Source organism: Cygnus olor, chromosome 1 (genome assembly GCF_009769625.2).
Source record: "Cygnus olor isolate bCygOlo1 chromosome 1, bCygOlo1.pri.v2, whole genome shotgun sequence".
Lineage (NCBI taxonomy): Eukaryota > Metazoa > Chordata > Aves > Anseriformes > Anatidae > Cygnus > Cygnus olor.
Genome location: NC_049169.1, coordinates 429,753 through 456,292, shown reverse-complemented (window position 1 = coordinate 456,292; position 26,540 = coordinate 429,753). Strand labels below are relative to the sequence as shown.

Genomic DNA, 26,540 nt, shown 5'->3' with positions numbered 1-26,540 from the left:
AAGACTAAATCCACTAGGAACTCTGTTATCATGGTTTCATGTAATAGTAGTTTAGGTGCTGTGATGATGGAAAACAATTGAAAATCTTGCAACAAACAAATGGGCAGACAAACAGCAATAAGGAAAGAAGTCTCTGCCATTCCATGGGAAGCAGACAGTTCACCAGTCATCAATGACTACTCTCATCCTTCTACGGGAATCAAAGCGAGATAAAAAGGGAAAATTCTAGTAAGAGCATGCTCATGCCACAGTTATTATGTACCGAGGACTAACATAGCTCTCGGTCAGTCCCAGCCTCATGTAACATGCTCTCTGCAACCTAGACCACGTGCCCTGGTCAGCAGCAGCAGAAATCCAAGCCTCCCGGGTCTCTGCAGCTCTATCTCTTCATCTTCCAGACGGTGAAGGCCCAGTCATCCTTCTGCAACACCTGCCCTGGAGAGCAATTCGGCAATGCGCCCACCCACTGGTCCCGCAACTGTCTGAACCAGGGGCACTATCAGAGCATCTCAAGTCTCCTCTGCTTTAGAGGGAAGGGATAGCTCTGTCCCTGAAAGGCCAGGGAGCAGCCACAGGGAAAAAACACACCCAGTGGGTTTGTAAATGCTCTTCAGATACAGCCTAAGTCTGCAAAGATTTCCTTTGCATTTCTCTCCACAAAGACAGATTTGTATGTGGAAGCAGACAAATAGCACAGAGTGTCTCCTAAAAGAGATGTTATATTACCTCCCCAAACAAACAAAACTTGAGAGAGGCAAACAGCAAGGTGATACCAAACAGTCTTGGATCTCTACCAAGGCCAGGTTCCAGACTTGATGAGCACGGGAGAGCTTATGCTCCACTATCACACCTTCTCTCAATCCACGTACTGTGACAACAGGCTGCTTGCACATATGCATTGTAAGCGTTTGGCACATCCTGCTTCACAAACCCAAACTTGTCCTTTAGTTTCTGAGTATCATTCCTCAAAGATCAGCAAGCTCTGTATGGCAGGTGAGTTCTGTTTCACTGCTACAATTAGGTGGGGGAGACAGAGTCAACGTTTACCACAAAAGGTGATTTTGAAAAATGCAAGGGAATGAGGCCACGGAAGAGAGAGACAATAGCTCAGGGTGAAATGACCCCAAACTGGGCACACACACTTCCATGGGATTGCAACATCACAAGGTATGATAAATAAACTTGCACTTTACAGTGCCAGCATCCAATCCCAAGCAGATGGCTATTACCAAATGTTGCTCTTCAATTTTAACCAGAGCTGCAGATCCTTCTTAGAGCTTCTACCCAGACCACAGTATCAAGACTACTCTGTGATTGACCCAAAGCAAGAATGAATTGTGTTCAAAGCACAGGCGCAGACATTTCAGTGCCAATTGTTGTCCAACAAGTAAAAAAAACACCTAGGTTTAAGAAAAAACAACAAGAAACTTACATTTAATTCCATATATTGCCAATAGCCGTAGCCACATTACTGAAATTTCTGTGCACAAGCTTTACATGTCTGGAGTCCCTCAATTCTCACCCAAGAAGGGATCCCATACTCAAGGTTTTGGTTCCTTAACAAAAACACGAAGCCTGCCCAACGCTCTCGGACATGTGGTCAGATTTCAGGGTGGCCCTTTGCAGAGCTGGGAGTTGAACTCGATGATCCTTGTGGATCCTTTCCAACTCGGGATATTCTATGATTCTAAGAGCCAACTCCAAATAGCAGATGTATGTATGTGGGAAGAACAAGACCACTGTGAATTCAGTTTCCTGGGGACAGCAATCAGAATGACAGTGAATTTCAGATCAGATGTTAACAACTCCTTATGCTGTAGCACCAACACCTCCTATGTGCTGGAAATGCAATGTACAAGACATCCTAGACTCATCTGCCTCCTTCACAGACACGTTACTCTATACTTACAGTCATCTCCTAAACCACTAATACACCTCTTTCTGTTGCTTCAACAAGTAAAACGTTAGCTTGCAACAGAAAATCGTCTCAGTAGTTCAGTGCAAGATCCTGCAATTTCATCCTGTTACACCAACTCATCCAGCTTCTCAAGTAAAATGTCCTCAACTCATGTGATGTCACAAGGAAACATTAGCAACACATTCCAGTTTTCTTTTGGCCACAGCTACTAGTGAAAGCATTTAGCAGATGAAACCATTAATCAGCTAGTGACAGATGACAAGCTTCTAGTGCTCCCCCACACTTCCTCCACCTTCACTAATAATTTCCCATGACACAGTTAAGCCCTGTCCTGAAATCCAAAGAAGCAGGGATGATGATATTTCTTTAGCCAACACAATCAATCACCTTTAGCACAAAAACATACCTGGGTAAACAGTGTTCTGTCTTACTCCTTCTCTCATCTTCCCCATCTTTTTCTTCCCTTCCTTTAAAAACTGTCTTAAAGGCTTTCCAATCGGTCAGAACACCTTAACTCAGTTGCCCCCAGTGCTCTCTCCACCCCAGATCTACTGCCACCTCAACGGAAGCCTTCAGTAACATACGAGTAGTTTTACGTAATACCAGTACTTAAAGGCGGCCTACAGGAAGGCTGAGGAGGGAGTCTGCCAGGGAGTGTAGTGATAGGACAAGGAGTCATGGCTTTCAACTAAAAGAGGAGAGATTTAGATTAGATATAAGGAAGAGATACTTTACTATGAGGCTGGTGAGGCATTGGAACGGGTTGCCCAGAGAAGCTGTGGATGTCCCATCCCTGGCAGTGTTCAAGGCCAGGCTGGACGGGGCTTTGGGAAACCTGGTCTGGTGGAAGGTGTCCCTGCCCATGGCAGGGGTGTGTGTGTGTGGAACTAGATGATCCTTAAGGTCCCTTCCAACCCAAGCCATTCTATGACTCTATGATTATTTCTTTCAGAATACTGGTGTCCCTCATTTGTTGGGGGCCACAAGGGCAGGGCTGCTCCCAACGGGGAGGAGGGCCGGGAACCCAGGGAGACCCCTCCACCAGCAGGGCAAGGGCCTCGCTGGACAGGGCCTGAGCAATGCAATGAGGGCGGACCCAGGGATGGTGGCCAGGTCCAGCACGGTGTCCAACTCATAGGACAGTATAATGGCAACAAGGCAGGCCTCAAACAAGCTAGAAAGCCAATCTGCAGTTGGCGTTAGGGTCAGGTCTAATGATCACTGGTCAGGTCCACAGTGACAGGGCAGGTCTGAGGTCAAGGGGGGACATCAGTCTGTGGGTCACAGTCTGGGTCAGGAGGGTCCCAGCTGTCCGCAGGCATTACTATGGCTGAACTGGAGACCAGAACTCTTCCAACATAGCCTGGGGCTTTCAGCCTCTGCCTGAACTGAGCTGAAGTAGAGCTCCTGAGTCCATGGGCATGGGAGGGAGCCCCAGGTGAGGCTGATCAGGGACATGAAGGCACATTAGTGCCATCAGAGCCCTGACACCGTTCTCCCCAACCATCAGCATCAATTCTGCCTCAGCCTATCCATCCAACATCCTACCCATTTTGACACTCAGGCAAGTGTTCTGGTAGACCTGGAGCTTTATCTCATTAACTTTGATCTTATCTCATTCCCACTGCTTAACAGCTCTACTTCCTCTTTCTTCTCTTAAAATTCTTAATATTTAACTTAGCTGTGTTTTTGGCAAGTTGCATATTATATTTATGATTTCAGATCCCTCTCATAGATTTCTTTGCAGATGAATCCTAGTCTCTGTTCTTTGAGCGCTTTGCTTATCCAGTTTCTTTCAGACAATCACATTTGGATTCTCTACCTGTAAGATTTTGGTTCTCCCTGGAATACATGCTAGAGATGGTTTTAATACCATTGACTTAAAATATTCACTTAAAATTCCACCTCTGTTTTAACTTGCTGAAGATAGTCAATTCCATTTACTTCACTACATTTGTCTTCATCAACTATACAAATCTAGACTCTACCCTTACTACTAGGATATCTTACACTATCTTTTTTTCAAAGCAATTTAAAGGTTTATGTTTCAGTGCTCTCTCTGCTTCTGCACAGTTTATGTACCACATGTACCTCCCACCCTCAGCTTCCCCTTTACTTCTGTCTTTCCTTAAGGTGCATGTGTGCTGCTCTGCCCTGTTCTCACCCCTTGCAGCTGTTAATATTTACTGAACCACTTGTTTCAACTTCTTTCCCTCTGTGCTCAGGAGCTGGCATACACTCATCTTACTGGCCACCACCAGTTTCATTGGCAGAGAAGAGAGTCTCTTTTGAGAGCAAACTGCCTGCTTCACTGCTGCTTTCACCTGTCCACCCAACTCCTCTCATGTTCCTTTAGGCAAAGATATGTGAACACCCATATGATTTTCCTCTTGCTGTACTAAAACCAGCAACACAGATAACAGCCTATCCAAATCAACTCTCTTCCTTCCTTGGTTTCAAACCACTTCGATCTCTGGGAGTCCAGATGTGGAGGCAGAGCCCCTTCATGGAGCATGCTCTCTGAATGCTTTCAGTGACTGAACAGATAGTGACTTACCAGCAGCTCTGGGAACCACCACCACCACCTGCGTGTGCCTGTGGCATTGCCACTCCACGTAAGGTGCTTTAGCTCTAGCAGATGCTGTGCTTCTCCCTACCTCACTGATGATGCACACCAAGCAGCTCATGCTCAGTGACCTGGCACTCTCCAAACCCCAAACTTCATGATTCCTGGGGTCATACTAGGGGCAAGAAGAAGCATGGGAGGGGGACGTACACATGGGCATTTACAGACAACCTCTTTTTCTGTTCCATTTTAGTCAAAATCCTGTATGTATTCACACAGTGAAAGACTATCTTTCAACATCACGTGGAGACAGATCTGCAGACTCTCAGGTACTGTGAAGGTGCTGCCCATCACATCCCCTGGTAATGCTCCACAGCATTTCTGCAAGTATGAATGAAGCTGCTTGACAAGCAGGAGTGGGAGCACATTCCCTCCAGTCCCAAGATCCACCAGTGCCTCTGCTATGGGAGACAAAGATATTCCTCCACAGAATCACAGATGCAGCTCGAGATCCGGGGGATGCACTTCCACTGCCCAAAGACAGATCTATGTGATGGTCTCATAACAGACTCAGAGATGGGGAGACTTGACTGGGTGGTGTCTGCATGCATGTTCTTACATCTACAGAGCTCAAACTAACAAACAGCCATGAGGATCAGCTGATTATCTTGATGCTACATTGACAGAAAGACAAGGCCTGTTTCAACCACATGGAAAACACAGATTAATTCTCTGACTGATACAAATGTCACACCACTTAAAGTACAATATAGGCTATGGCATTAGAGGAGATGCCTTGAAAGAATTAAAGTGTATAATGATGGGACTGATGACTAGAACCTGCATCTCCTCTTGGGATATCATAATGCTATAAGAAAGATCACCTTTATGGAAAGATGACTGAAAGCAGATCTCTGACTCAGTAGGGCCATAAGAAATGAATTTAGAACCTAAAGAGTGAATTATTAAACTGTGTTTAAGCCCCAAAGGATTTTAGTTCCATAGGAAAAGGGAATATTTAAGGAAAACTTCACTGGGAACTGACAAACTTAAGTTTTTGCCTTGGGGCTGGAAACTGAGGTGGACGATGGGACATCCTCCTTTTAACTCCACAAGCACTGCAGTGTCTACAAACTGTGGTCTGAGAAGAAAGCTCTGACCTAGAGGTACCTCTACAGGAGAACATGGCTTATTAAGATAGATCAATGTGCAGCTCATGGCCTTTTCCCTCAAAGCATGAAAATACACGCAGGTTAAAGGAACATCCTAATACCATCTCTAAAATGTCAACTCTGGAACTTGATCTCTCTGAATTTCAATGAGGATCACAATGAATTTCCTTAGCTACTCTCAACCTTGTAAAAGTTATCTCCAATCTGTCCCAACAAGAGTCTAGTCAGATATCTGCCATGTAACCCTCCTACTTTCCTCAGTCTGTAAACACAGCTGGAGACATCTGCAAGTTTGACATGGCTTTGTTCCCCAGCAAATAATAGTCAGGTCAAAACCTTTTATAGAGTCATAGAATCATCTGGGTTGGAAAAGACGTTCAAGATCATAAGAAGTCCAACCATCAACCTGACCTACCAAGCCCCATCATTAAACCATGTCCCTTGTTACCATGTCCACACATCTCTTAAATACCTCCAGGGATGATGACTCTACCACTTCCCTGGGCAGGTTGTTCCAACGCCCAGCCTCTCTCTCTCTGGGGAAATTCTTCCTGACATCCATCCTAAATCTCCCTGGCACAACTTGAGGCTGTTTCCTAACGTCCTATCACTTGTCACCTGAGAAAAGAGACTGACACTCCTCGCTGCAGCCTCCTTGCAGGTAGTTGTAGAGAGTGATGAGGTCTCCCCTCAGCCTCCCTTTCTCCAGGCTAAACAGTCCTTCTTGTACCAAGGAGCTCAAAACTGAACACAATATTCAAGATGTCATCTAACCAGTGCCATGTACAAGTGGACAGTGCATAGCCCAATCAGCTATTAGGCTATACTGAAACTCATAAAATAGACCCTTTTTCTTTGGTCTTGAGGGCAAGCGGCAGAGAAGCACCATGTCCATATAGCTAAACTATCTTCTGTGCACAATCGTGATGGTGTTATCCAAGCTACCTACTGCAAACAAACTGTGTCTGAAAAACTGCACCCAAGCTTTGTCGGGAAAAATAAACGCTGGCAGAAGCCAAAACCATGCCAGGAGACACACTAACCAAACAGTATGGACAACTGGTGGAAAATGCTCACACTTCACAGAATCACAGAAATCGTCTAGGTTGGAAGAGACCTCCAAGATCATCTAGTCCAACCTCTGTCCTAACACTAACAAGACCTCCACTAAACCTTATCACTAAGGACTACATCTAAACGTCTTTTAAAGACCTCCAGGGATGGGGACTCAACCACTTCCCTGGGCAGTCCATTCCAATGCCTAACAACCCTTTCGGTAAAGAAGTTCTTCCTAATATCCAACCTAAACCTCCCCTGGCACAACTTTAGCCCATTCCTCCTCGTCCTGCCACCAGGCCCGTGGGAGAATAGACCAACCCCCACCTCTCTACAGCCTCCTTTAATGTACCTATAGAGAGCGATGAGGTCACCCCTGAGCCTCCTCTTCTCCAGGCTGAACAATCCCAGCTCCCTCAGCCGCTCCTGCTAAGACTTGTTCTCCAGACCCCTCACCAGCTTCGTTGCCCTCCTCTGGACTCTCTCGAGCACCTCCATGTCCTTCTTGTAGCGAGGGGCCCAAGACTGAACACAGCACTCGAGGTGCGGCCTCACCAGAGCCGAGTACAGGGGGACAATCACCTCCCTAGACCTGCTGGCCACACTGCTTCTTATACAGGCCAGGATGCTGTTGGCCTTCTTGGCCACCTGAGCACACTGCTAGCTCATATTCAGCCGACTGTCAACCAATATTCCCAGGTCCTTCTCTACCAGGCAGCTTTCCAACCACTCATCTCCCAGCCTGTAGCGCTGCTTGGGGTTGTTGTGCCCCAGGTGCAGGACCTGGCACTTGGCCTTGTTGAACTTCATACAGTTGACCTCAGCCCATCGGTCCAGCCTATCCAGATCCTCCTGCAGAGCCTTCCTTCCCTCGAGCAGATAAAGAGAGCACTTCTGCTCTAGTGCCTAGGGACCAGTACTGTGGACCTGGACATTTCACTACACAAGTTCAATTTAACACAGACATGGAGCATCCTTTAAGAAAACACAGCAAACATTAACTCCTAGACAGAGGAAGGAGTTACCACATTAACTACTTAAACCACGTTGATAAGGGTACTCTCTCAATTTAGCATCGCAAAGGGATAGGGCAAGTGGCCCTGCAGAGCACAGCTGCGAAGCAAGTATGAGAGGGAGGAAGGTGGAATCCCCTCACTATAGTCCCAACTCATCTGCTTTAACCACCTCTGGAAAAGGAGGAATATCCCATTCAAGTCTTTATTGTCATCAAGTGTTTCCCACCAGCACAACAGAAATATTTGCTTCACTTCTAAGGGATGCAGAGTACAGCTGAGTTCATAACACTGTGATCAGTCAGAAGCCCTTGCTGCACAGGACTGGGAAAAGCCAAAGGTGATCAATGACATACACTGAAGCACACACAAAGATAAATCAAAGAAAGAAAACAAATGAGCATTGGGAACACAAGCTGGAACTTCAGGCAGGTGAGCTAACAGCTGTGAGTGGAAGAAAAGCTTTGCTGATTAGACCCTGCAGCATGCAGGTTTGTAGTGCCACCAGTGGGGCACCACTCCCACTTACACCTTCCACAGCCACCAGACCCAGGTCCCAAGGGCACCTAATACACTCTCCACAATGACTGATATGCAGGCATCCCAGAGCACACCACCTGCCACGTGGTTGTCACAGCACACACAGACTTTGTGGCTCACTTATAGTATCCAAGCGTCCTGGTACAGAGAGGCCTGATGGTGTGTACAAATACATTTTAAAACTTTCAGGAAGAACTAGGATTACAGGAAATAGATGACTTGAAATGGAAACAAGCTTCCAGAAACTAATTAACACTTCTCGTTTTGTAAAGTTGGAATCTTATTTTATTAATTTTCTGTTCTATAACTTTGTTTCCAACTCCACAATCAAAGTTAACTCTTGCTTATCAGAATCCAGCTGTGTGAATATTAAAACTCCTTTAATGTGCAAAGTGAACTTTGCTGAACTTCAAGTCAGGGCCACTTCTCCCCTCTTGTAAGTAATAAATCGAGAAACAAAATCTGGATGTTCTCCTCAGTTGCGTTAGACGTGGACAAGTTCAGGTCTACTAGAAGCATCTTCCACCCAGCTCTCAGGCTGGGAGAGGAACACTGTCCAGGCAGCTGTCAGGAAGCTGTGGTGATACAGCCCACAACAGCAGGAAACCTAGTTAGTTACTGTGACCTCCAAGAGCACCATATGTTTGGCACATGCAATTCACAGCTGCTCCCAACACTGCTGTCCCAAGGGCTGCTGTCCTCCAGGAACAGCCAATACCTGTTAGGTCGTGACTGGCACTGAAGGTGGAGGGTCAGGAGTGCTATGGCTGAGTCACAGCCATTTTTAGTATTTTTGAACCAGAACAAACACACGTAAATTACTCAAGATCTATCTAGTGTTTTCCTTTGAAGGCTCCTACAATGCACTGCTGAGTTTGAGGTTCAGACCAACAGTCATTGCATCACCGCTAAAACCTCTACAAAATGAACTGATGATTCCTGTCCTCACGACAGTACCATGCCACTTACATGAATCAGTGTGTCTACTACTGGATGTTAATGCACGCAGTAACATAAGCTAACGCCCCAAGCAATACAGTTCATAAGATGTATTCATGACTCACTGGAAAGAACGGACAAACTCCAAGTGTGAAAGAAATTTAAAACTGACACTTCTGAATTTCTGGGGCTGTTCAATGCATCTGCTGAGAGACATACTGATCTAAGAACAGCTTACCTTGTCGTGGATCATACTGTCGCATCTGCACCTCCTCAACACATTCTGCTGGGAACCAGCCAGTCCTTCCTTTCACAGTTCCTTCCCAAAAGCCACCTTCGCCAATACTCAGCACTGTGGAAAGAAACAAACAGGTGAGTGAGAACGAGGAGCGCTCAGAAAAAGGGAAGGCCAGAACAATTATCCTATAGTGTTAAGTCAGCGGAAACATGACAGAACAGAGCACAGAAAAAATTTCTGGGGACACGCATGGTCTGGAGGAACAAAGCATCTCAAGGAACTTTCAGCAGGTTTTCTCGCACACATTAAGTAGAAAGGAAGCGTACAGAATGGCCTCTGTGCGGCCATGTGATGGGAACATGAATGAGTAGACTCGCACCATCCGTCGTTTTATCAAGGATCGTTGACAGAAGGGCCAGACCTAACATGGACTCTGGTGAGACAACTCCCAGGAACACGCTACGTACTGTTAACTTCTTACATCCTCAGAGCAACAGAGAAATCACAGCTACATAAGGAAAATGAGGTGCAGAGAGGGAAAGAAACTGGGTGATGACAGGAGTCACCGTGAGAACTGGGGTGTCCTGGCAGGCCCCTATTCAAAAAAATAAAAATAAAAGAGCTATTTCACTCTAAATGAGACACCAAGCACCAAGGTACTTCAATGTCACAGAAAAATTCTCCCAACCCATTAAGACTTATTTTTACTTGCTCAAAGCTTAGAGAAACAGAAAGGAAGTCTTGAAACGTGCTCTGAAGATTAAATGAACTCAGAGTCAGGGCAATTTTAATCGAGAATTACATCACGAGTGTCCTCATTAAACCAGGGAACTATCAGCTTGAGCTCCTCACCAACTGCCGACTGAAAAAGGATGTCTTCCAGGTAGCCAGGATCCAAACTACTGAAGAGCTATGAACAAAACCAGCACTTCTTGTTACACCTGAAAAATGAACTTGGGTCCAATACAGACTAGCCAGCACAGGGTCTGCTATGAAAATCATTACCAGCAACTGTGTGCTGGCATCTCTAAATGTCAGCTGTCATCTCTAAATTCCTTGCAACTGGATCCCCCACACCTTATGCTACCAGGCTCTGCAAGAAAGATTTGCATTGTTCTGGGACGTTTAAAAATGCATCAAACATGACCATTACATTGCTTACGGCCACAGAGAAAATGATTGTCTTTCCCTGAGCATCCAAGCAAACAAAAATATGTACAAGTGCAAGAGGGAAAAAAAAAGTGAGAATCGTTACTAATCTTTCTGGATGTTCCCACTTTTGTACTATATCCCAGAATGCCCAGATATTATCCCTGTTTTATCCAGAAAATGGCCAATGAGCACCTCTCCCTTGAATTCAAGCACTTACAAGGCCAATTATTTGCACTATCTTGATGCAAAAAAAGTGGAGGAGAACAGATATACGTTTTCAGGTTATTGTGGCTCACAATGTTTTCCTAACTCTTTGTAACACAATAATTTCTGGAACAGATCATGAACTAATGTGTTATATGTAGCCTACAAAATGCTATTTAGATCAAGAGAAACTGCTGCACATCACCCAAAAGTAATAAGCTTTTGATGCATCATTTGGAAAACACTATGAGGTAACATTCATAATTGCAATTCATTTGATATTCAAACAAAAACAAAAAACAAAACAACAGAAGACTTGCAACATCCTAGGGTCCCTGCTGTCAGAGTGAAATCCCAAATGATCTTCAAACTATTTCCTTAGCATTATCTGGATAAAAAAAGTACTTAAAACCCAGGCTATATCACATGAAGAGATGCCCCTGATTAGCACAGAGACATGGGGTTTCCTGGACTTGCTTTGAAACTTCAGGAGCAGCTATAAAATCCCCTACTACAAAGAAGGGACATAAACCCAAGGATAACCTCCAACTCAGTAGGATGTTTGTGTCTTATCAACAAGGATCCACTGAACTGAATTCTGAAGCTCCTTAATAAATCCCTGAGCAGCAGGTAAAGCAAGTCTGATGTCGAGTCTACATTAGATTTGCATTATCTTACACTTTTTCTTTATAGCTGTTTCTCCAACTTTGTAATCAAAACTTAACATTGTGGCTTTGACAGCATGAAGCTCAACTTCCTTTTGAGCTTGCCTATGATCTAAAACATACTCAAGTGAATCTGACAGTTAAAGTGAGCTGTTTCTCCCAGAGATAGGGACTAGAGGTTGCAGACAAGTCTTAGGACCTGTCCCAGCACAAATGCATTGATCTTGGAAGCAGCCGATTACTTCCTCCAACCACCAGGCAGGCCCCAGCAAAAGATGAAGAACCTCCTCTGGCAGATTACCAAAAAGATCTTTTGGCAAGGGGATGACAGTGATGAGGCAACCAGCAATGGCAGGGAAGCTTTACTGTCTCATTTTTCTTAGTCTGCACTGCAAATAGGCAGAGTAAGCAGTTATCAACAGTTACTCAGGTCTTGTCACAAGAAACTAAGTAAATGAGACCACTGCTAAAACACAACCCCAGGCAGCCAGATCTTTGATCCTCAGTAGGAATACCAATTGAGATAAGGATTTTGAAAACAACATTTGTACCACAAGGCTATGCAAGCGTCCTATGATTGTGAATGCTGCCCGAGTTACACAAGTAGCAGTTATTGCCCCTCTTCTCCATAAGATAATTCAGCACAGTTTCCAGTACCCTATTGCTCCCTCCTCCCGCCACTTTTAAAGACAAAACCAAAAACTTAACACCTCAGAACGGGCTGGGTGCTCTGCAGAACACACAGAAGTGCCCTGTTGGAAAGGGAAAGCCTCCACACTCAAAAGGAGGTCTTTTCAGCTCATATTTAATGAACCAAGTCCCTTGAGGATCCTATTCAGCTGTAGGTGGAAGTGTGAGGCATTTTACCCCAAAGGCTATCGAGGCAAGGGGGGCTGGCACACTCGACTCACTTCTCCGGGATGTCTGCACTTCACTACAGCACTGGGTAGTGGGGGTGAGGCAGGAGCATCGTGCTCAAGTGATCACACTGCTGCCTGTCACCTGCGTCACCCTGCTGCCCACCACTCTCCCCCGGGGTCTCTCACTGCACCTCTAGCTTCAGCATTCAGGCTTCAGACGCATTAGCTGTTTTCTGCTCCTGCTGTTAATCTCTACACAAAGCACTGTGTAATTCACTCTCTCTATCAGTATATTGGTGCGTCCCTAGTCAAAGACCTCTGATAAGTGTCTTTTTTTTTTCTTGATCCAAAATAGCAGTAGCCCCATCCACTCAGGTGTCATGGGAATCACTGCTGCTACTCCTGGGTACCCATCCTCTCTGAGCAACATACGAGAAAGGAAAGGAAAGCTATCCTATGTAGGTAAGGAAAACAACATAAGACTTAATTTCCAGGTGGCAGATTTATAGCACTTTCAGATCAGTAAAAAGAGTGCACGGTTACGCACAAAGCATTGCACCTTACAAAGGGGAAGCTGATCCACTGGCATGGACCACGGTTGTACTGCTAGCCTGGGATTTCTGTTGCTGGTAACAGAGGGGACAACTTTTTTTTCTCCCCTTTTTAATTAGATTAGTTAACAAATACACCATTCTGAAAATATACTCCTAACTACTATGGTATTTGATATCCCAACTGGCAGAAGGCACAGACATACCCACACTCTTCAGTGTGCTGCCACCTCTCTAATTCAGCTCTCTTCCAGAGCTGCACAGACAGCACTATTGGATTTGTCCCTGCACCCATCCACGTAGTGCCCATGTGTCATTCACAGCTAAATGCAGATACGAGAGTTACTCATAAATTACATACTCCTCCATGCCAGCCAAAGCAGATTCCCCACAGAAGAGGAGCTTCACGATTGCCTGTATCTAGGCATTAGTTCTACAGGAAGCAAGGGAAACACAAAAAGCTTGACTTACGAGCCAAACTGTAGATTCGTTTAAGTCTCTTCTCTAGATCCTTTCTTGAGATGCTAATGCTCCTAATGCTCCCGCTCTCCAAAGGCTGTGATGTTGTCACAATTTGGAATAGATCCAAATCCCATATTATATTTCCCACTGCTCTTGTCCATGCATTAGAAGTTCTGATAACACTTCCCAGTGGAAAATTCCCCATCTAGTACTTTGTATTTATAACTTCTGAACCACCTTTTCAAGAAAGAGAGCTCATTCTGCTCTTCAGAGCCTCCTGTTCTTGCATTGTTATGCTTTGCTCTTCACTCACACACTGCTTCTCTTTTAAGATTCGCTATTTCTTGAGGATTGCCAGCACCACGCTGAACACAGATTTTAAGGAAAACAGCAAGCCAAGTCTATTCTAATGGAAGGGAAACTTTAAAACTTGCTAACTGGCAAAATATGGACTATGAGGCCATTACACAAGACGTCAAAAGCCTTGCTCAAGTCAAGATAAACAACATCCACTGCTCTCCCCACATCCAACAAGATAGTCACCTCATTGCAGAAAGTTATCAGCTTGGTAAAGTAGGATTTCCCCTTCACAATTCCAGGCTGGCTACTCTCACTCACCTCTGTTACCACGAGGATGGCTGGAGCACCTCTGCTATGAGGACAGCACAGAGCTCCCCACACCTTCCTCCTCACCCTTCCTGAAGACAGGGCTTACATTTGCTTTCTTCCAGTCGTCAGGAATCTCTCCCCATCAACACAACCTTTCAAAGATAATCGAGAGTGGCCTTGCAATGCCATCAGCCAGATCCCTCAGCACTCCCGGGTGCATCTCATCAGGCTCCATGGGCTCACGGATGCCCAGTTTGTTTAAACATTCCCTAACCTGATCCTCCTCCACTGCGGGCAAGCCTATCTTGGCACGGACTCTCCTTCTGGTTTCAGGGGCCCCAGGTTCCTGAAGGACTTGCCAGTGAGGACTGAGGCAAAGAAGGAAGCACCTCAGCCTCACTCAGCTCATTCAAACTCTTCTTGCTGCATAAACATTCACCTTCCTTAGGAAGCAGGGAGAGAAAGCATGAGGTTGGGGGCAGGCAGGGAGAGGAGCAGATGGGTGCCAAGGAGCTCTGAAGTTACAGCAATCCATGCCAGGCACACCAAAAGGACAGCACTCAAACCCAGCAGCGTGGATTCAGCTGGACTTCAGAAGGGCCTGGCTTGAAATCGGGGTGTCATCTCTCAGCAGTCTATCTGGCCATGTCACTCAAAAAGCCTGCCTCATTTTCTTGTTCAAAATCATGCCTTTCTCTTTTAGTGCCATACTCAGAAGTCCTTGTGAGCCCAACTCCTCTGTGACAACCACTGGTCCCTGCAGGGGCCCCGGACTGATTGAGCAGTACCACAGCATTCAAGAAAAAGCTGGCGTTGATGGGAGAAGAGAAATAAATGGTCTACTGTGGGCTACAAATCATTGATGCAAGCTGGGCAACCATCAGCTCTGAAGGTCACCGGTAATTTGAATAGCTATAAACATGGTAATGAGGCATACACCAAGTCATGTTGGAATGCACACATGAAATACTTAAATACACTTTGAAGAAATTAACAAACAGAAAACAGACTGGAAAAAAATCTCTAAGACAGATTGCCATCTACCTGCCATCTACCAGTGTTGTGCTATACTGCTGCTTGCTCCACCCAAGCGACTGATGCATTGAGTTGAGTTTGCCTGCCAGCTTCCTTTAGCTTGCTGCTGCAGGACCCTGGAGGAAAAGCCAGCTGCTGAAATCACTCTGGCTTTCTTTCAGCCACTCGAGGGATCTCTTGCTGTTTCCCTCTCCACTTTAATATCAAATGCAGATATCCTTGCCTTACCCCTTAAAGGCAAAATTCTACCATCCACCACTGTTCTACCATGAACTTGACCCTACTTTCCTCCATCCTGCTATCAGGCCTTACTCGTTAACAAAGGTCTGAAAGACGTGTTTACATGCTGCCTCCTACACACTCCACTGTATCTGCAAACATCTCCCTAGGACAATCCACTGCAGCATTCTTCAGATCTTCTGGAAAATGCCCTACTGAAACGATGCTTATGGATCTCAGACATCTTCAAATGACAAGGCAGATGTCCTGCCGAAGGTCTACCTTTTTCCTTTGTTTTCAATTCCGTTTTACCTTTAAGGGATAATATATAAAACAGCTCAGCAAGGTCAGCTCTTCAAAACTACCTCTTTGCACCCCATATTTGCATTGTCAGCTGTTCTACTGCTTGACTCTACAACCTGCAGACCTTCAGTTCCAGAATTTGGTTCTGCCTATTCTCTGCTGCATACCACAAAGTGGGTTTCCAACCTGACAGGAGCCTAAATGCTACCAAGATATGCCTTTCACATAGGCTAGCAACATCACAGGTGACCAGGAATGCAGAACTCTTTAGTTTGTTCCTATCACCTCTGTTCCTCTGTTTAAGGTTCTATTTCCCTTGGTTTCATAAGTTTCAAGACCAAAAAAAATAAAACAAGAAAAACCCAACATAGTGGCCACAGGTTTTCCCTTTCTTGAGTCCCCTACACACTGATATGCATAGAGTAATCCCAGAAGTTGCTTCTTACACAATCTCTCAGATACAGATTTGACTTGCTTTGATTTGTTATTGTTTACACCCTATTAGAAAGGTCACTCCAAACATCCAAGCTGCTCATTTATTCACAAGGCTGGGCTCAGGCCAACTGTCGTCTCACTCACTGCTCAAGGAGAATCCTCCTCTTCTGTTCTGTCTCCCAAGACAATGCATTTCTGACATTTCCCTCTCCTGGTGTATTAGTGCAGGGATCACTCCAGCATGTGCTGGCGACGCAGCAGACACTGGCCAATTTCCCCTAATGTTTGCTCATGAGCGATGTTGTCCATCCTGCTCAGAGGAACACGGGATCTCTCTTCAGCATCTGAGATTTTCCTATAAAGGGATGTGTTGCCGTATTCCTCCTCCTAGCTTCTCCTTGATGAGTCCTGAGGACGGCAGCATGCCTGGCAGCACAGCCAGCAGAGTGCTCCAGTTCCAAGGCTTGCTTGGGGAGCCACACGACCCAGCCACGCTGCTTCTGCAGGGACTCCACTTGAACACAGAGTGCCCACAGACCCTTTAGCCTTTGCAGTTGGTGGTATCTTTAAAGAAATGTTTTGATCATCATTCCTGTCCAAAGCCATTGTTGCCAGGAACGATGAGCTGGAAGAGCAGGATCCACCTCGTCACAGGGAATGTGCCTAGAGGGCTTTCCCCAAGGATGACCTATGGAGTCACCTCTCAGCCACACCTGAAAGTCTCCTCCTGGCAGGCAATTTAGGTGGCAGTTGTTTGAGACCCAAACCCTCCCTGGGGACCTCAATGCACTCACAGCACTACTGCCACTGTAGTTCTTCCAGCATGCCCATTAATTTATTACCCTTTTTCCTAGATGGAGACGCAAGACAGATGTGTAACAGAGTTGCTGACCAGTTCTACACGTACAGCCAGCCTTCGTGCCAGGAGGTCCCATCTACACTCTATTTGTCACCCCAGAGCTAATGACACAGAATCAGAAATTCATAACATACTGTGCTTGTCATCTATTCCAGCACATTAAAATCCATCAAATGAGTGATTTCACAGCAAAGCCCAGGTGAACACTGCCCTCAGTCACAGATATGCAAAGTCCCTGCCGAGGGGAGAAGCTGAAAGGACCCCAGTTATAACACTGGGGCCAATGCAGCCATTGAGGATGTAAGTGTTACTTTCCACTTGGATTCTGCTGTGCTGAGGACAAATTATGGCACAAACAAACAGCAACTCAGAGGGCAACAAGGAAGACTCTGCAGGCTTTGCCTCCTAGTCTGTAGCAGCCTTGATTTCATTTTTAACAGCCTCCCTCATTCCAACTCTCACCCATAGGTCTGACAATCTACCCTTGGGACTTCCATGCTAACCTTTGCAGGGGTCTCTCACTCTTGCCTCACAGCCCAGGTTCCCCACACTTTGCTCTCAGGATGCCTTTAACCCCAACTCCCCACCAGTTCTGAGAGGGGCCTCCTTTGTCCTCCTCTGCAAAGTGACCCAGGCAGCATTCGGGGACAGTCCTGCTGCCGCCTGTGGTCTCCCTAGTGCTCCAGCACAAGCCTGCTTGCCACAGCTTTCTTGAGGCTGCTCCAGCCCACTTAGTCTTGCCATTTCCTTCTGCTGATCCCAGGACTGCAAGATGCAGGACCCTGGCGTGTTCCCATTGACCCAACCAGCCTCACACTCCTGGTCAGCCTCACTCAGATGTTACAGCTGGCATCTCACCTGCTGTGGTGGTTCTGTGGGGCTTTGTGTCCTTCACAGCTGTCATGGCCAAATTCTTCGATAACAGGTTAATTTAGTTTCAGCCTCCTGAGGGGCAGAAAAACATCAGAATTCCCATCTCATGCACTGAGCTACAAATAAGGGACAAATCAATTCTGCTTGTTTTATCTATTAATAACTATCTGGAAGCCATTTGAGGGGGACAGATAGATAATCTGTTCAAGAGTTTCAAACCTAGCGATAAGGCACGTCTCAAACCCAGAGGCATCATACTAGGCCTCCGCAACAGGCAGCACGTGCTGATGCCCTGAGAGGGGTCTTGGCCTTGGGTTTCAGAGACTTTCCAGGACTGCTGTGATGCAAAGGCCATGCAGAAGTAAAGGCTGGTTCCTGAAGCCACCCTGGCCGTATAAGATGCCCTCAGTGGTGAGGTAGGAAGACTGATGCAGCACTCACGTTTCTCTCAAACCCAATACGTGACTCCTTGAGACATACCTGCAGTGGCAGGTAACCCACAAAGATGACCATCAGGGTCTCTTGTTCTCAGCACTACGGCTCTCTGCGTGCCACAGGGCACCAATCCCCCAGCATGCAGGCTTACTTATAGCTCCAGATTAGTTACAACATGCAGCTTTCCAGTGTGGGTGAAGCCATAAACTTGATTGCAGCTAAGATCTTGTTCCAGTCTATATCCAACTCTACCCCATAACAGCTTGTCCCTGGAAGACACATTACAAGCAAAGAAACTCCAAAAGGCTACAAAATGAGGAAAAAAAAAATGGAACAGGTAGCCTGATGTCACTCCAAGCCTAGATGCACAGCACAGCATGGAAATAAAACCATTACATTACACTCTTGTAATCCAAGATTAAGTCGAGAGGAAATTGGTGCCTCTGTTGTACACAGGTCTCTAGGCAGTTTTATTCTAAAACAATTTCCCAGCAAACAGGAAAATATTGCCTCGACTTACACAAGAACTCCATGTCCTCAACAATCTCTCACGTCGCCTGGGTATTAAACAAAGCGCCCTGCACTGCTTGAGAGGCTGACTGGGAGATGACACGGTCTCTCAACCACACTTCTTCACCTTTGTGTTTTTTACTTCTGAGCCACTGCTGTACTAGGGACCCAGAAAAATGGAAGCTGCCAGAACCATGCCAACAGCACAGTTTTGCTCAATGTCAGCTGTAAACTACTGATGCTGAGCTCTCAAAAATCACCAGCGACTGACCCATTTTTTGGTCAAGTCCCTCATCAGAACAGCAGTATTATGCTATGACCTTCAGTTGGTTTCAGAGCTCATCAGATTCTGCATTTCTTGCTATTGTTTTCCCACACTAGGAAAGGTTTCTCCTTTCCTTTTAATTTGCCTGTGACTGTACTGAGCCACAGTCAAAACTGGAAGCAAGCCAACCACAAAGTCTTGCATAGCTTTAAATCCCTTGCCCTGAGCCCTGTTAACCCCCAGCTCAACTTGAACACCTGAGCATACTGCTCAAGTGTATGCACACAGTCCAGCAAGCCTGAATACATCTCACGTGCACAGGCTACATATTCTCAAGTGTGCAATTACTTGCACGCTTGATACCCAAATCCCAGGAGCTGCGTTTGTGAACCAATGCTAGCAATGTCCTCTTTCAGAAGAAACACAGCAATTGTGCCATGGATGCATCTTGGGAATATCAGGCCTAGGAAGGTGTAGTCCCTACTACCAGCACAATGAGGTTATCATCTTCCTAAATCACAGAGCCCAGGGACTCTCAAACCCCATTATCTGACAAAGTTCACAGATCCTTGATGGATCAGGCTGCAAAATGTGAGGCATTTTTAGAGTCAGTGATCTCCCAGCATACGTCACAAAAGCCCGTCTTTGCACCCCACACAACTGCTTTGTTATGAAATTAAAACAGTTATAAAAGCTGATTTTAAATGCCCCATCAAATTAATACACTGACTGCACACAGTCCATATGAAGTTGTTGCACATTTTTTTCATCACAAACTTCACTTGGGTTTATTAATAAACAAAACAAGGGAGATATACAAGTTGGCAGTTAGAGAGATCAAGGAAAGTAGCAAAGATTGAGCCGGGGCCCCCAGCACAACAGGAAAAATGATGTGTCCACCAGCCTAATAACCTTCCAGAAATGCCCTCGGAGGCTTTTGATCCTGGTTACAGTGAACAAGCTTTCATTAGATGTCACTTGCTCCTTTATTGCCAAGGGATGAGAAGTCAGAGCCCACACGCAACGTGCAAATGAAGTCCTAGAATCATTTAAGTTGGAAAAGGCCTCCAAGATCATGAAGTCCAACCATTAACCTAGCACTGCCAAGTCTACCACAAAACCACATCCCTAAGCACCATATTTACACATCTTTCGAATGCCTCCAGGACAGTCCTCCTGACAGGAACAGTCACAGATGCCTTCTGCTCTTAGGACACATCCACCATCTCACTGAGCACACCAGTGTTCACACAGACCTCAAAACACTACACAGCTACACACTGACAACAAGCCATTCCCACGTTGCCCATGAAAAAGCATCCTCAAGTGTGTTTCTGGTTCATCAAGGAAAGCACATTGCTCTCTTTGCTCTCCAGTGGGAAGTTCTACGTGTATACTGTTGCTGGACCCTCTCCCAGCCCTCCGTACGTGCATAATTCTCCCAAACAAAGGCACTCCACACTTATCTGCTATAGACCCTTGCAAGTCTGCTGCAGAAGAGCTATGTGCTTTAGAGGCGATGCTCCACCCAGGTCCTGCCTTAATGCAACACGCTTTTCACAGCCGAACTCCTAAGCACCTCCCATCGGGATGATCCTGCCCTGCTGTTCAGAGCAGTTTGTCACACCTACCACTCAGCAGCTAAATGCAGGCACCGGTTAGCCATGCCACTGCTGGGTTAAACCATGACAAGTGGATATGAAGCTTCCTTCACAAGCCCCCAGTCACTCCTGCCCAAACAGGCTTTGCAGTTACTCCATGAAGGCCATTTGTCATCTTTCAGCCACAGCTACCTCCTACCTACATTACTTCATGGTAATAAAAACAGTACCAGAGCAAAATAAGTGGATTTTTCTCGCTCAAAGGTTACATGCTTTATAATATTGAAACAAATTATTCTGGAAAGAAATCCAACACAAAGTGTTAGCTTAAGAATATGGGACAGTTTTGACACCCTGACACAAACATCAGCCTTCCATGCAGGTGGAAAGCAAGCTGGTGGATTCCCCAGTTACACGTTCATCGCTGAGTTGGCAGGTGCTCTCTATGATCAGAGAGATTCATTGTGGTGACTGATGGAGATCTTAACCAAAAACTCAAAGAAAATCACAGAATCGTAGAATATCCCAAGCTGGAAGGGACCCACAGGGATCATCAAGTCCAACTCCTGGCACCGCACAGGTCTGCCCAAAAGTTTAGACCATGTGACTAAGTGCACAGTCCAATCTCTTCTTAAATTCAGACAGGCTTGGTGCAGTGACTACTTCACTGGGGAGCCTGTTCCAGTGTGCAACCACCCTTTCGGTGAAGAACCTCTTCCTGATGTCCAGCCTAAACTTCCCCTGCCTCAGCTTGACACTGTTCCCGCAGGTCCTGTCACTGGTGATAACGGAGAATAGGTCACCAGCCTCTCCACTCCCCCTCACGAGGAAGTTGTAGACTGCGATGAGGTCCCCCCTCAGCCTCCTCTTCTCCAGGCTGAACAGGCCCAGTGACCTCAGCCGCTCCTCATGTCTTCCCCTCTAGGCCCTTCACCATCTTCGTCGCCCTCCTCTGGACACTCTCCAATAGTTTAATGTCCTTTTTGTACTGTGGTGCCCAGAACTGCACACAGTACTCAAGGTGAAGGACCACCAAAAAAAATCAAACCATGTGTCTGAGAGCGATGTCCAAACACTTCCTAAACTCTGACAGGCTCAGTACGATGCCCACTGCCGTGGGGAGCCTGTTCCAGTGCCTGACCACCCTCTGGGTGCAGAACCTTTCCCTAACCCCCAGCCTGACCCTCCCCTGCCCCAGCTCCATGCTGTTCCCTCGGGCCTGTCGCTGTCCCCAGAGAGCAGAGCTCAGCACCTGCCCCTCCGCTCCCCTCGTGAGGGAGCTGCAGGCTGCCATCAGGCCTCCCCTTCTCCAGACTGAACAATCCAAGCGGTTTCAGCCACTCCTCATTCTTCTTGCCCTCCAGAGCCTTCACAGTCTTCATAGCCCTCCTTTGGAGGCTCTGTAACAGTTTTATATCTTTATTGTACCATGGTGCCCCAAAACTGCACACAGCACTCCCTCAAGTTGAGGCCTCACCAGGCAGAGCAGCGTGGGACGGTCCCTTCCCTTGACCAGCTAGCAGTGCCATGCTTGATGCACCCCAGGATATGGTTGGCCCTCCTGGCTGCCAGGGCACACTGGAAGCACAAATGATGGAGAGCTTCAGAGTCTCCAACCAAGTTTATTCTTGAAGTAGAATAACGTTTCCTCTCCAAACAAGGAAGATAAATTAATAAAGAATTCTTCTCTTCAAACTTTTTCCCCCTGAATCACAGTAGGAGCTAAGATACTGAGTATAAATATTCAGACCATACGAAATAGACTTAAAATCACCTTTTGAATTTTCCCACTAAAAATTTTAAAAGTTGAGAACTGTCATAATACCAGAGAAGGTTTTAAGGGACCTTTAGTCCAGGGCACAAGAGTCTCTGTGGCTGTAAAGCGGCCTCCAGTGATCCCATGAAATTGTTGGTATGATTTATAGTTATCAGCTGATGAAAAAGCAAATACTGCAGCTGCATGTGCTGGCACAAGTCCTGGCTGCAACCTGCCATGCTGAACCAAACAGGCAGCAAAGACCGCCTGCTTTCCTGACACTTCAGTGCATGGCTCCTGAGGAAAGCAGGCTCACTCCCGAAGCATCTCCAGAAGGGCCAAGCCACCAGAACTGGTGTTAAAACCAAGCAACTTTGGCAGTAATTCAGCATGCCAGATTTCCAAGTTAGGCAGAAAATGCAAGTCATCCCAAGAGAGTAAGGGATAAAAAGGACCCCCAGCTCAAGCTAACTCTGAAGACGAGGCACTTTGACCTGCTTCTTATACAGCAAGAGGCCAAGATGATGGATGTGACTTTTAGTGTTCTGTTTTGCATCCACAATTCTTTACACCTGAATGATTTTTAAAACAGAGAAAGGGGAACAGGAAGAAAAATATTAATTGCTGTATCAGAAATGAAAGGGGGTAGGGCATTTCCTCACTGTTCCTGAAAAAATTCTGGGCAGAATTTGATTTTACAGCAGCCCAAAGAATCAAAGAGTCAGCAATGCTGAAGCAGCTGTGCTTGAGGCTGAGCACAGAAAAGTTGTGCTGAGTACTTGCTGCAAGCGTCTCTTCTGCAAGCTTGGACTGTCTGTGTCCCCAAAAAGAGCAGCCCTGCCTTTGCTGGAGACGATGCTGTGTGCCTGAGGAGCAGAGAGCAGCCACTCATCCTCCCTCAGAGCCGGCAAGGGACCCACATGCCCAGTGAAGTCCAGTTCTGAAGAATGTGAACCAAGCAAGTCCTGATGGGTCTGCCAGAGGTTTACACATACAGGCTCACCACAACCTTTCACATCACAGTCGAGACACAGGTTTGCACAGTGGCTCTGCACCTCTCTCTGTTGAGGGAGCCATGAAAGGGACACTGGCTGCGCACTGCAGCTCTGCAGACCGTGTAGCGGAGCACAGCAGTGCTGACCCAAGTGGGGATGTCCATCCCTTCCTTGCAGCTCCTCCTGTGCTTGAACATTTCCAGCCCCACAGACCTCGTGCTTGCTGCCTAGGGACCACTACAACATCTTCTGCTACAAACACATAACCTACATTTTGATGAAGGTAACCTATTTTAGGGGTTACAAACCTTTTAGACAAAAGCAAGCAAAAAAAAAAAAAAGGACTTCTCTCAGCATCTACTCCTATCATTCCTGCACCAGTGCACACTCAAGTAGCTTACAACTTTTTCAAAACTGACACTGAAAATCACATTAAGTGCTTATGATTTACTAAACTTAAACTTTCAGCTTTTCACACAGACTACCCTAACACAGGCACAGTACAAGTAACAGCCCGGGGTGAGGGGCACTTTCCAAATTGCATCTTCTGCCTCTTGTTAAGTTTGGGGCTCCAGCAATCTCAGAGGAACAGAGGCACAGCTGGGTCCAAACGAGATCTGAGGTAGTGCAGAGCTCAAATATAGCAGCAGAGGAAATGAGATCATTATGGAGACATGACCTGGAGAATGGGCACAAAGAGAGAACTGGCACTGCAGAGAGAAAGCAGACCACCCTCACCCACACCATCTGTCACCAACTCTTGCACCTTTCCTGGCATCTTCAGATGCAGGCAGGTCAAAGCAATTAAGTTCAAAGTCTGGGGACCTGAAAAGTCTCCAGGAGCAGATGGGATCCACCTGAGTGCCATTAGAAGGGAAGGGCAGAAGCCTGTACAGAAGCAATAAGAACCAGGACACACCATCTCTGCCCTACACAGTCCTGCAGCACATCACAGGGTCCAACAGAAGACAAGCCACAGGCTCTGCAGGAGGTTGTCACGCTCCCTCTCCTGAGCCTTTTCCATTCCATTCAAGTTTTGTGTCACGCTCGTCAGCATTTTAAGGACATACCACAAAGGCTTTTCCAACGCACCCAACAGACGTGCTCCAAGCCCACCAACTCCTCAGGGGTGAGATCTGCATGTGCCGTGGAGCCAGTGACCGGGCAGAGGAGGACCTGGTTGTGCCACACGCTGACCAGGCAAGCACACTAGCAGAGGTGACCCAGTGAGGAGTGGCAGTTGGTGCTGGGTGCAGGAGGCAGAGAGGCTGGAGGGTGAGCCTGGTGAGCTCTCAGCAAGCTGTCTCTCAACTGACATGTCTCACCCTGGCTGGGGCCTGAGCACCATGCTCAGCCACAGCCTCAGCTCCAAGTGCTGGTCCAGGCCATGGTGCTCCCTGCAGACAAGGACCTAGACCTTGAACCTGGCTCACCAGCCAGAGGGACTTGGGGCCAGAGGCTGCAGCTGGTGCTGATGCAGAAACACATCATGTTTTGTAGCTTCTTTAATGTCACAGCTCCGCTCCTCATCTGCAGCAATACGGATGGTAGGCAGCAGTGGTACATCCACCTTTTCCCCACCTATTGCTGGTTTAGACTGAAATTCCTTAAGGCACAAGGTATTCCTGCAGTGATATTCCACACAGCCCTCAGAACAAGAGGGCCGTGGATGGGGGTCTGCAAGTGCAACAGCAGCAGAGATGCTGCATATAATCAGCTTGTGAGCAGACTCCACAGCACTGCCACGCAGATTTCTGCTCTGAGCTATTCCAGCCCTTCAGCCTCCAGCTGCTAAGCTGATTTTTATAATCATCTTGCTTTTAATACAATCATTATACAGTCATTATGCCTTTAATTAAGCATTTATTGTAAAAAATAGTGCCAATCAAAGTCAGCAGGTTGGAATAGGAAAGGAAGGGAATTAACGTATTCCCAAAATGTTAATGAGGACTTTTCAGCCTGAACAGAGCTTCAGGATCTGGTATCCAATAAGCAGATTCAAAATGTTATATGCAAAGCTTGAGCAGGGCAGCCCTGACCCAGATGATCCAAGCTGAAAGGGGACTGTATGGTTCTCCTGATGCTCATGCTTCTTCTCCTCCTCTCCCACCACTGGAGAATCTTCCCACTTCTCCTTCCCCACCTCCCAGTGACACACATCCCACCCAGACCACTCACAGCAGCAATACTGCATGCCTGAGGGACCAAATTGACCTGTCACCCTTCCACTGCCTGTTACAGGCAAAACGGGGCACGTGTCAAGCCCTTTGGATTTCAGGACAGACCCACACAGAGTTCCAGTCCCAGAAGCGTGCCCCAGCAGTAAGAACCTGCCTGACAAGCAGTCCTTCAGGGGGACATTTGAAGACACTGGGTCTATCAAACCTTTCCTAAAGCCAAGCCTGCCCTGAAAGACTTGGATGAATCACCGCACATACTGCTGCACACAACACCCCAGCGTGAGCACCCACACCACCTTCCCTTACAACTGCTCCTCTGCCACAGGGGCTGACATCTGCCTGCCCGAGGCCCCCGGCTTCCCAGAGAGAGCCCGGGGCAGCCCCAGCAGGGCAGGGTGCTGCAGCCAGGCGGCTGTCCCAAAGGCCTGTTCCTGCTAACAGCACGCGTGCGCTATCACAAGGGCTTGAGCTGCGTCAGACAAGCCGGCAGCGTGGCTCCCTGCCCAAGTCTTCTGTTCACACGCACCAGGATCAGCAGGAGGTTCTCCCAGCTCCAGCTCCTTCTACAGTCCTGGTATAGGAAAACCTGAGCCAACGCACGTGACCATGCTGCTCCTTCTTGGGCCTTGCAAAGAGCACATATGGGAACAACAGAGCAGCACGAAGACAGTAAACCTAGTCTTCAGCAGAGATGATGGGAGTGTTAGCAGGTGTTCTCTGAGACGTCCTTCCCACACACGCATGCAGACAGCCTCCGGCTCTGCTACCAGCAACACCGCAGGCCGACGCTCAAAGGACATGCAGCAGAACACCCCGCACCTCCGGATCGCCCTCTCATGCTTGGAGGGCCTCCCTGCAGGAGCCCAGTACTTCGTGCTGCCAGGAAAAAGCAACGACTTTCACAAAATCTTGTCAAAAGACCTAGATGGGTCCATGCCCCTCCCTGGTGCTAGCAGTCCCACCAGGGTGCAGAATGCCTGGGAAGGCAGGGAGGGTCCCATCTGCTCGTGCTGCAGGGCTCGCAGCGAGCTCCAGCCTCTCAGAAAGGTCCCAGGGAGTCAATGCATCACCCGGCTGGGCAGGAAGGTGGGGAAGGTGGCCCTGGAAGCACTCCAGAGGAGAGCGAGAC

The 26,540-nt window shown here is 47.1% G+C and overlaps 1 protein-coding gene across 1 annotated transcript in view; it reads right to left on the bottom strand.

Annotated features, from left to right (window-relative positions):
- The window catches only part of SHANK3 (SH3 and multiple ankyrin repeat domains 3), a 385,179-nt gene that overhangs the window by 139,066 nt on the left and 219,573 nt on the right, over nucleotides 1-26,540 (bottom strand). The window contains exon 16 of the mRNA XM_040544765.1: nucleotides 9,443-9,556. Coding sequence (XP_040400699.1) covers nucleotides 9,443-9,556 — 114 coding nt within the window. The remainder of the gene's footprint in view (nucleotides 1-9,442; nucleotides 9,557-26,540) is intronic.